Here is a 12,138-nt window from a genome sequence, read left to right as displayed (position 1 = left end):
GTGCTGTGGTATCAGCACACAAGATGTTAGCAGCAGATCCTTTAAGTCCTGTAAGTTGCGAGGTGGGGACTCCATGGATCGGACTTGTTTGTTCAGCACATCCCACAGATGCTCGATTGGATTGAGATCTGGGTGAGTTTGGAGGCCAAGTCAACACCTCAAACTCGTTGTTGTGCTCCTCAAACCATTCCTGAAACATTTTTAATTTGTGGCAGGGCGTATTTTCCCCTTATGTAAGAGGCCACAGCCATCAAGCAATACTGTTTCCATGAAAGGGTGCTCATGGTCTGCAACAATGTTTAGGTAGGTGGTACGTGTCAAAGTAACATCCACATGGATGGCAGAACCCGGTTTCCTAGCATGGACCAAAGCATCACACTTCCTCTGCCGGCTTGCCTTTCAGCGGTGGACAGGGGTCAGCATGGGCACCCTGACTGGTCTGTGGCTATGCAGCCCCATATGCAACAAACTGCGATGCACTGTGTATTCTGACACCTTTCTATCAGAACCAGCATTAACTTCTTGAGCAATTTGAGCTAAAGTAGCTTGTCTATTTGATCGGACCACACGGGCCAGCCTTCGCTCCCCACGTGCCTCAATACGTTCCTTCCTTGGAGCACTTTTGATAGACCACTGCAGACCGGGAACACCCCACAAGAGCTGCCGTTTTGGCGATGCTCTGACCCAGTCGTCTAGCCCTCACAATTTGGCCCTTGTCAAACTCACTCAAATCCTTACGCTTGCCCATTTTTCCTGCTTCTAACACATCAACGTTGAGGACAAAATGTTCACTTGCTGCCTACTATATCCCACCCACTAACAGGTGCCGTGATGAAGAGATAATCAGTGTTACTCATTTCACCTGTCATTCTTGTGGAGGTGTGTGTGTGTGTGTGTGTGTGTGTGTGTGTGTGTGTGTGTGTGTGTGTGTGTGTGTGTGTGTGTGTGTGTGTGTGTGTGTGTGTGTGTTTGTGTGTGTGTAAATTAGAAGTGTTACGCCTGGATGCTGCCACATTCATCAGGCAAAGTTTGCAAATGGCCTCATTAATGTTTGCAGGTTCCCTATTAGCAATGGATTTAAACCAAAATACTGGCCTTTTACTTTTCGCTTTGAAACCAAATCTTCCACCATCAAGACATCTTGTCAGTTAGCTCACCTCACTCTCGTCACATGATAAATGCTGCTAATCTGTGCTTCGACTCTCGTTCGGCTCATGCTGAATTGAGCAGACACGTACAGTTTTTGTTCTCTGTTTTCTTTATTACTATGAAAAATCAAAACAATGATGGGGGCGGTGCTGCAGTGGGCAAGTGATGTAATCGGTGTGCGGCTGAACACCATGTAACACCGCCAAAACAGATGAATCGCAGCAAGCCTAGTGTAAAGCCAGCCAGCCAATCAAACTGAAACGGTTGATTTTCTTTAAGCTATTGCCATTCTCTGTGCAGTATGCACGATAGCGGTCAGTGAACGGACTGAGGCTGAGACAATGGCCAAATGAAGCCAAATTGGTCAAATGAACCCCTGTGAAACATTGTGTGGAACAGACCGTCCAAAGTGTTCTTAGAAAGCATTCCACACTCAGAACTATTTGACGGGAACATGTTCCATCTACCCATTTAATAACAGCCAGGAGCACAAAGAACAACCCTCCAAATCTATGGTAGCACAGAGCGAGGCCAGACAGGGTGCGCACTATCCTCACGCTGCTGCTAACCTTGCCCACTGCACTTAAGCACAATGCAGCTGTATTAACAGAGAAAACTCGGACTCTTCACGCTGCTTCTGGTGTGTGCTGACCCATGAAGGATCTGTGCTTCTTTTAAAGGATGTAGCAGCAGGAAACAGAGCTGAAAACGCCAAGTTCTCTGTCAACCAGATCTTAGAACTAAAGTCATCCGATGTGCTAATTTGGTCAACAAGGTGAAACGGGACAGTGAATAAATCAGGTGACCATCAAAGTCAAGAGAACCAGAACGTTTTAGGCTAATTAAGAAAGTGAACCGAATTTATTGAGCGGGGAAACAGACAACCACCAAAGTCATGCACTACCATTCACAAGTTTGGGGTCGGTAAGATTTAAAAAAGGATGCATTAATTAAATTGATCAAATAAAGACATTTACGATTCTACAAATTACTTCTATTTTTAAGTAAATGCTGTTCTTTAGAACGTTCTATTCATCAAAGAATCTTGTAAAAAAAAAAAAGAAGAAATGCATCACAGTTTCCACAACATGCAAAAACTGTTTTTTTTTCATGCATCTGCCAATTTTGAGATTTGGGGTATTTTGGCTTTTCATAAAGTGTTTTTTCAGACTAGTGGAAAGAAAACAACCACACTACACTTTTATAAGTCCTATTTATATTCTGACGGTTTTTACAGAGGGGTACATTTTATTCCTAAAAAAATGGTGAAAACTATTTGCTGTTGACAGTAATTTCTGTTTTATGTAGTGATAAAAAGAGATATCCAAAATCCCTTCTGTAAAAACCTTTGTCTCTAATATGTCAAAAAAAGAGAAAGAAAACAAGAAACAATCATTTTGAACCTGGCTTTATCCAATGTGCAGAATTTTGTTCTAGAAATGTATGCAAATTAGTGCACATTTAATTACATAATGAATTGTTTGCATATTTAAACATAACATTTCAGAAAACTAAGAAAATTTGCAATCCCTAATGTAATCAATTAACTGGGGAAGTATGGTGATATCAATTAGTTTTTTTTATCCTAATTATCTGGGGTGTCTTTCCTTCAGCAGCACAACTATTCTCAACATTGATAATAATCAGAAATGTTACTTAAGCAGCAAATCAGCATATTAGAATGATTTCTGAAGGATCATGTGATCATGTGAGACTGGAGTAATGATGTATAAATTAAATTTTCAAATATATTCAAATAGAAAATTCAAATCAAATAAATGTAGCCTTGGTGAGTATAAGAGACTTCTTTCAAAAACATTACAAATTCTTACCGACCCCAAATTGAACCGTACAGTTTGTTACTATTCAATCCATCACAATTTATAACAAAACAACTGGATCGCAATTAAAACTGCAGCAAATGAGCGAGATAAATAAATCTTTAGTTTCAGTTTTAGTCTTTGACCACATGGAGAAACATAAGATTACATACTTCTTCATATACTAAACTATAGGAAACTACTACAAAATATGTATACAAGGACCTAAAGTATCAATGCAATTCAATAAAGCAAAAATTCCAACCAAATATATCAATATATGACTGTAGAGTACAGTGAAAACTCTGCTAATAAAAATAGCTTAAACCTGGCTTGCTGGTCTTATCTGGGCACCAAACTTGTTTGGTTGGTCTAGTCCGGTCCTAGAGAGCCGCTGTCCTGCAGAGTTTGACTCCAACCCTGAAAAACCCTCACTTGCCTGTAACTGATGAGCTTGTTCAGGTGTGTTTGATTAGGGTTGGAGCTAAACTCTGCAGGACAGCGGCTCTCTAGGACTGAACTTGTCTACACCTGGTCTAGTCTGATGGTTAATACTGGTTTTGGGCAGTTTTGTTGGGTTGGTCCGGCTCAGAAAGCAGATACAAAAAAAGAAATGTGCTTAGACTGATATAAACAAGACCTAATTTACAGAGAAATAAAGCAACTGGATTGCAGTGTTATGTAAGCGGTGGCTTTCTCACGGCACATTAGTCTGCTATAGTTCTCACGACAGGATAGCTGAACCTGCTTCAATGCCACTGCTTTAACTGTGCTTTGAGCAGTTACATTTCAAAAATGCATGCAAAGTCTAATGTAATTGGCTCTTTTGCATCTTAAGAGACAATTGCAAGTTGCATCGATGTGGAAAGTAAATTGCACCCATTTTATAGAGCTCATAAAAAAAATCAAATGAGCTTCGAAAGCCAATCTAAACCTAGATTAAAAGCTTCATTAAATGTGAAAATTGCTCAGGGAATACGCAACATCTGTTTTTGGACTGACAGAGCCTCGTCCAAGGTTATCTTGTACAAACAACGATTTACAGCCTTGAAAACCGTCAAGAATTCACAGCAGGAGACGCTTAGGAAGCGGCATAAAAGTTTGCAAGGAAGAAGGCCTGCTTATGTGACAGTTGTTTCAGGACTGAATCCGCGACCTTGGGGATGCTTTCATACCGCGGGCTGTTACTCAGGAGGTTTTAACAATGTTTCGCTGACATGTTTGTGGTCAATTTCCTTGCCGACATCAAATGCAATTCCCTGGAAAAGATATTTCAAGACAACCTCGGGCACGTTCATTAGTTGCAAAAGCATGAGCTACGGGAAACGCTTACCTTTTGGATGGCTGGGGTCCGTAAACTCGTACTTCCCCATTCCGACCGTACGGAGCATCTGAAGGCCGTTCTGACTTTCCTGACTCACAGAGGCCGGCGTCGGTTGACTCATCGCTTGCCCGTTCGTTAGAGGCAATGCGGCGGAAGGCAAAGCGGGAGGCTGTAAGAGCGGGTGCGTCATGTGACCGTTCCCCACCACGCTCTGAGGGGCGGGGTGGACTACCTGGCCGGTCGTCGTCAGAGGCGACGGGTTGATTGGCTGTTGGCTGGTGCCGTAGGGCGACTGGTTCTGAATATTGAGAACCAGGCTGCCTGGTGGCTGGGAAGAGAGGGGAGGAAGCTGGAAGTGTGCTGTCATGAGCGGATGGTGTGGAGGGCCGGGCGTCTGGATGGACGGGGTAACGCCGATGATGGGAGACTGGACGGACACTCCTTGGCTGTAGACGGGCGGCTGTGGCATCCCGTACGAATGAGCCAGCAGGCTGGCCTGACTGACCGCCACCACTGGAGGCACCCATGGGGGCCCTGCGGAGAAAGAACAGAAAAAGTCAAGGAAAGTCTCTGCTCACAAAGGCTGCATTTATTGGATTAAAAAAAAAAAAACTGTATAATTGTGAAATATTATTCAAATGTAAAATAACTGTTTTCTATTTAAATATATTTTAAAATTTAATTTATTTTGGTGACCAAAGCTGAATTTTCAGCATCATTACTCCAGTCTCACATGATCTTTCAGAAATCATTCTACTATGATGATTTGCTGCTCAAGAAACGTTTACAGTTGTGGATTGTTTTTTTTCAGGATTCTTTGATGAATAGTAAGTTCAATAGAACAGCATTTATTTTAAATATCATTTTTTGTAACATTATAAATGTCTTTACTGTCACTGTTGATCAATTTAATGCATCCTTGCTGAATAAAAGTATACATTTCTTTAAGTCCCCCCCCCCCCCCAACTTAAAAAAAAATGTTTACTGACCCAAAACTTTTGAACAGTAGTACAATGTTGCAAAAGCTTTCTATTTCAGATAAATGCTACTCTTTTGAACTTTATATTCATCAAAGAATCCTAAAAAAAAAATGACACAACTGTTTTCAACATTGATAATAATCATAAATGTTTCTGGAGCAGCAAATCATCATATTAGAACGATTTCTGAAGTATCATGTGACACTGAAGACTGGAGTAATGATGCTGAATATTCAGCTTTGCATCACAGAAATAAATTACATTTTAAAATATATTCAAATAGAAACCAGTTATTTTACATTTTAATAATATTTCACAATATTACTGTTTTTTTTTCTCTTTTCATTTTTAATCAAATAAGTGCAGCCTTGGTGAGCAGAAGAGACTTTAAAAATCATTAAAAACTTCTGAACGGCAGTGTAGTTACTATAATAATAAATAATGCATAATTACATGCAACTAACCCTAAACCAAACCCTAATCCTAACCATGTATAAGTACCTGTAGGCCCGGTTTAACAGACAGGGTATAGATTAAGCCAGGATTAGGCCTTAGTTGAATTACGACACTTAAGTAGCTTTTATAAACAAGCCTTAGAAAAAACATTACTGGTGTGCATCTTGAGACAAAACAATGGCACTGATATATTTTAAGATATATCAGTGCAAGTTGCTTTCAGTTAAAACAGCTCAAACATGCTCTTTAGTCTGGGGCTAGATTATTGCTAAAATGCATGTTTGAGCTGTTTTAACTGAAAGCAACTTGCATTGATATGTCTTAAAATATATCAGAGCTATTGTTTTGTCTCAAGATGGACACCAGTAATGGTTTTTCTAAGGCATGTTTATGAAAGCTACTTAAATGTCCAAATTGAATTAAGGCCTAATCTTGGTTTAATCTAAGCTCTGTTTGTGGAACCGGGCCATAGTCTGTAAAACCAAGGGGTAGTTACTTAATATTACTCAGTACTTAATTGTATAATTACAGTGTAACAAAGACAACTTAAAGTGTAACCAATTAATGTATTATTATATGGAATAGCAACGTGTCCTTTGAGCAAGGTACATCACCCTAGTCTGCTTTTGTCTCCATAGCTAACTTTCCAGCACTTTGGATAAGAAAGTGTCCGCTAAATGATAAATAACCTTGAAATGTTATTTGGAGGAGATTAATTTAGCGTCTTTGTGATTTGCTGTTTATTTTACCTCTGTAATGAGACAAATTTTCAAGTGAAACAGGATATTCAATGAGGAAAAAGACATAGGCTATGTATTGCGCGAGAGATTTGGCTGTCGTTAACATTATTCAACAGCCTGCACGGCCTAAAGAATAACACATACTGATTAATATCCATAAATATGAATATCTTTATTCAGTAAAGGATGCATTCAATTGATCAATAATGATTTATAATTTCAAATAAATGTTTTTTGAACGTTCTATTAATCAATGAATCCACTAAAATATTAAGCAGCCCAACTGTTTTCAACATTGATAATAATAATAAATGTTTCTTGAGCAGCAAATCATCATATTAGAACGATTTCTGAAGGATCATGTGACACTGAAGACTGTAGAGTAATGATGCTGAAAGTTTCAGTGAAACCAGAACCAGAGTTTGGTTCTGGGTGAGGGATTTCCTCATAACAACTCCATTTTGCACTGTGACAGGGCATTCACTGGAAAGTATTTATTTCTTTATGCATTATTCATCTTTCGAGGGTCACATCAGAGTCATTCATCAATTCAGTAATGCTGCAAGGTTACGACAGATGAGCGTACAGAAGAAGCAAAAACTTACTTGATCTTACTGTTTATATTCATCTCCACACTATAATTTCAGAGACAGACAGAGTTATGATAGCAGATCCTACGGGTGCTTACACACTGGAGAAACACTGACGGGGGCCTTTGATTTATGGGACGGTGTAAAATCTGTTTCGCTAGTGTGGAAAGAGCCGGTTCAATCAAGTGGGAATACAGCGAATTGGATTGAGCTTCACATTGGTCGATGGATGTTTACCTCAGTGTATCAAAACACGCAATTTTCACAAACCCTTGTGTTTATCCTTTGACGCACCAGCCGCATTGACATCAATGGATTTGCAATATTCATATGTAGCATGAACTCTAGTGTGCGAGTGTCTTAACGCTGGACTAGAAATGTCATGGGTCTGACATTGGTTCACAATGAATTTGTTTTTTAAAGGTGTAAATAAAACTATAATTATTGCAGTTGTTTTAAAAGAACACACTATTTCAGACTTTCTATACATTACTACTCAAAATTACTTGGTTGTTTATTTGTGAATTTAACTAGCAAATTCTGAGTGAAAATTGTTCAGTGTATTTAGCTAAAATTATTGAAAGATTATGAAAAGTTGTATTGTGGTGTACTTATGGCTCACTGTCCACTTTTTTTTTTGACAATCCATCCCTTCTTCTAACTTGCCAAACCTCTAATTGGACACTTTAATTGTCCATTTTTAAATACAGTGACATAGAAAGTTTATTTTCAGTACACTGGGAAAAAAAATGCTGTGGAAACTGTTTTCACTCAGAAATTGCTAATAATTCCAACAATTAATTACAAAGAAATGGCAAGTAACACTTTGAATTAAATGTGACATTTTGGAGTAGAAAGACTTTTTCTAGTAAAACTTTCTAGTAAAATATACTTCCATCTTCAAAAATTGTTTTTTTTGTAGTGTATATCACAGATAATATGATGATTATAAACCCAATCATATCTCGTGCTGAAAACATATATCCGAGTACTACATCTCCCTCAGTGACATTAAAGCCCCCATATTTTTTTTGCAAAACGTTTTTGGGCTTTTATTATGAATATGTTCAGCTGACTGTTATCTATAAGCTAGTGTGCTCCAAAACAATGACAAACTTTGCATTTAGAAGATACAAGCCTTCAAAACTTTCTCATCAGATTTTCTGTCCAATCAAATGCTCTCTAGAATCTGAAGCGTCCCGCCCCCTACACTATAAACAGACGCTGAAGCTGTGACTGAAATTGGTCACTTGTTCACACATTTACTATTTTCTACATGGTGAATGGCACGTAGTGCACTATATAGGGGGTAGGGAACGATTCAGTCAGTGTAAATATGCTTTCCCGCAGCCCGCACACACACAGTCTGCTCTGGTTCAGAGACACGATAGCACAGAGTGAATCATATACAGCAATCGGCGCGTATCGACCCATCGGACCCATTTGAATTCGGCACAGAATGCTGTATTTTAAAGCGATACGGAGGAGATTAAGAGGAAAATGCGGCCTTACAGACAGCTCTGGCCGAGCAGTGATATAAACTAAACGCTATTGGCTATTTAAAAAAATGGGGAGGAGCTGGTCGATATGTCCCGCCCTGTCTTCCTGTTTCAGTGGAAATGACATCAACACATTTAAAGCAAGCAGCAACCTCCTCCAGTTTCTCTTGAAGCCAATACGGAAATGACTTAAACTGCAATTCATCGGCTGGCCACTAGGGCTCCAGAAGGGAGCAGAATCTCATTGAGCCCCATGTTAAAATGCCCAACTTTATAGCAGAAAAAAACATGTTTACAGCCTGGTACAAATTGTGGTTTTGGTCTATACGGCTAATTTTGCCCTTCATGACAACTGTGAGGGGGGTGAATTTTTTTATAACTCATTCGTTTACATTATATAAAACCTTAAAGTTCTGCATAATTAAGGGCGTGGTCACTATGAGTGACAGGTGGACAGCCATTAGTCTGTTAGTCATCACGTCACCTCAGCTCTACCCATGTTCCGCCTTTTTGCCCATTTTCTGTTCAGGAGTGACGTGCGATGACGCGCTGCCAAGATGACCACGGCCATCTCGTTCCTACTTTACGCTTCAAAACTGCTCTTCAGAATCCAATGGGTGACGTCCCGGACACTACGTCCATATTTTTTTACAGTCTATGGTTTAAAGGCACTTCAGTGGGCCTTTAACATGCATCATTTACTCACCCTCATGCCATTCCAAAGAAGTATGAAAAACATAAACGACACCATGAACAACACATTTTTTTTTACAGAATATCTTCTTTGTGTTCTACAGAAGAAAGAAAGCCAAATGGTTTTAAAACGGGTGAGTAAATGATGACAGAATTGTATTTTTGGGGTGAACTACCCCTTTAAGTCTTCAATGTTTTGAGTATTTTAAGCATGAGGTCACGAAACCATATTGCTACTGTTTAGCGGACAGCTTACTCAAGATGCAACATGGCAGATTTATCTCATGAATATGTGCTCTTTGTGGACCCGCGTGCTTCCTCCTCTGCTGCAAAAATAGCTCCTCAACAATGATGGTCCATAACATAAAATACACCAGGCGGGGAAAAGATTAAAAAACATTAATCATGACATTGGCCTTCACCGCACTATAGTCTGAAGAGACAGGAATATACTAACGGGAATAGATTCGCCGCAGCCCGAAATGAGGTGCGTGCATAATTCAGAACAAACTAAAGGATAGCTGCGCTCAATTTCAACCACTGTGGACACGCTAACAAAAGAAAGTCCAATATTTCCTAGTCTATTAGACACAAAAGTGCTATTAACCAAAAAAGTAATTCCCAGACCATTTAAGCATTTTCTGCAGATTTGTGCACTGCAATCAAGTCTTTTGATGAAAAATCTATCATTAGATTATTAAAGAAATAAATAAATAAGAATGAAACTCAATTATAGCCCTAGCTCCAGCGCTGAAAAGCTAATGAAATTAGCAGTATGGATCCTAGTGTTGATTGCTCATATAATTACAATGTTCATGGGGATAAAATAGTTGTTTCATAAGAGTGCTTTTGTCCTCTCGGAAGACTCTAGACCCCCCCCCCCCCCCTCCAAAAGTTAAACCAACCTCTAGTTCTTACAAGGGCCTCTTTTGATGGATTTAAATTAAAGTGCAAATCGACGTCGTGTAAAAGCCAAATCTTTGTGAAACTTTGAGGGAAAGTTTTTCCGAAATGACTTGCTCACTGCGCGCAGCTAACTGTCATGATTAATTAATGCCTGCAGAGTCGTTATGAGATTTGCTGATGTTTTTTTGTCTCCGAGCTAATGGGACGCAGATCTTGTCTCCAGATATGTCATATTACACCGAGCACTGTCGAACGAGAATAAGTTGAGTGACATCTCACTTTGTGTTTCGGGGAAGGTGCCGGAAGCGGGACCCTGTAGAGCTCAACACAATGCTAGCGTTCCCTCCCTCTGTGAGACTTCGGTTCCTACTTAAACGCCACAGCGGGGGGCCCCTGTGGAGGCCCCGGGGGGTTTCAGAAAGCCCTGAACAAAACACACGCAACTGCCCTCCTCAACAGCGATGTCCAATTCCCCACGTATAATCACTCAGGAAAGGGTAGTCGGGTCAACAGTCTGTCTTTATTACAAGCGTAATTCAGATTTGATGTGAGGAAATGTCCGTGTAACGTGCTTTACTTTGGTCGCCCCCTCATTAACGGCTCAATTTTCTGTGTTTGATGCTCATGATTTCCTAATGCTAGCATAAAGAATCTCAAGAAACTCAAGACGCATGAGCCCATGCAATCTCATTTGAACATCTAGGTGCACGTCCATATGCTAATTTAATGAAACCGAGACCAGTTCTGCATGCCGATTGGTCAAAAGCGCATTCCAGCTGTGCGAACATTCCATCTGAAGACACACCTCTTCCGCAAGCAATTAACAAACCCATATTAACGGAGTCACGTGATTGTGAGGAAGTAAATGTATAAAATACACAATATATGAAAATCTATCAGTTTCCACAAAAAAGGCAGCACAACTGTTTTCAACATTGACAATCATTGTATGTAAATCATATTTATGTATAACAATAATGATCTGGATCATGTAACAATGAAAACTGGAATAATGGCTGCTAAAAACGTCACAGAAAGGAATTACATTTTAAAATATGTTCAAATAGAAAACAGTTCTTTTAATTTGTAATTATTTTTGCAATATTAGTAATTAACTTTTTTTTAATCAAATAAATGCAGCCTATGTGAGCATAAGAGGCCCAAACTTTTATATATAAATATATATAGCTTTACTGTCAGAGAAATTAATTATATTTTAAAATATATTCCAACAGAAAACATTTATTTTAATTTGCAGTTATTGTTCACAATATTGCTAATTTACTTTTTTTTTTTTATCAAATAAATGCAGCCTAGGTGAGCATAAGAGGCTAAACAAATCATACAGACCCAAACTTTTATATAATAAAAGTATATATACTTTTCATATATATACACACATGTGGCCAGAGCTTGACATTAACTTTTTTGCTCACCAGCCACTGTGGCTAGTGGTTTTCCAAAGTTACTAGCCACTCAGAATTTTCATTGGCCAAGATTTTGTCTATATGTAAATGACCACTGTACTCACCCAAATCAAGTCTACATGAAATGTATACCATGACAGGTCATCAAACAGGCCTATTTAGCTCTGATAAGGTTATGTGTAAAGCTCTAATCTAGACAGAGAAACACTAACAGTTGCTTGTCCGAAAAAAAGTTGCTTTTTGGTGTACATATAATCTCAAATATTATCTCTGTAAATATATTCTCAAGCAAAATTCTCAAGTGTTCATTCAGCTATGAAGCATTTAAATCTAGCATATTTTGTGTATGAGCCAATACAGTATCCTAGTGAAATAATGCATATCCATATTTTCATATGATTTGACAGTTTATTTTATTAAATATCAAAAATCTAAAAGGTGTTCATCATACCTGACACCCAGATGAACACTTTCACCTGATCACCCAGATGACAAAGTCATTATCTTCAAATGCTATTGAAGTTAGAAACGTGTAGGCTATATCAATGTCGTAT

General features: G+C 38.9%; 1 protein-coding gene across 2 annotated transcripts in view; it reads right to left on the bottom strand.

Annotated features, from left to right (window-relative positions):
• The window catches only part of klhl29 (kelch like family member 29), a 410,063-nt gene that overhangs the window by 179,323 nt on the left and 218,602 nt on the right, over positions 1-12,138 (bottom strand). For both annotated transcript variants that reach the window (XM_079832066.1, XM_079832067.1), the window contains exon 5: positions 4,303-4,827. In XM_079832066.1, coding sequence (XP_079688192.1) covers positions 4,303-4,827 — 525 coding nt within the window. The remainder of the gene's footprint in view (positions 1-4,302; positions 4,828-12,138) is intronic.

The sequence above is a fragment of the Gobio gobio genome, assembly GCF_949357685.1.
Source record: "Gobio gobio genome assembly, chromosome: 12".
Classification (NCBI taxonomy): domain Eukaryota; kingdom Metazoa; phylum Chordata; class Actinopteri; order Cypriniformes; family Gobionidae; genus Gobio; species Gobio gobio.
This window is presented reverse-complemented; position numbering and strand designations above follow the sequence as displayed.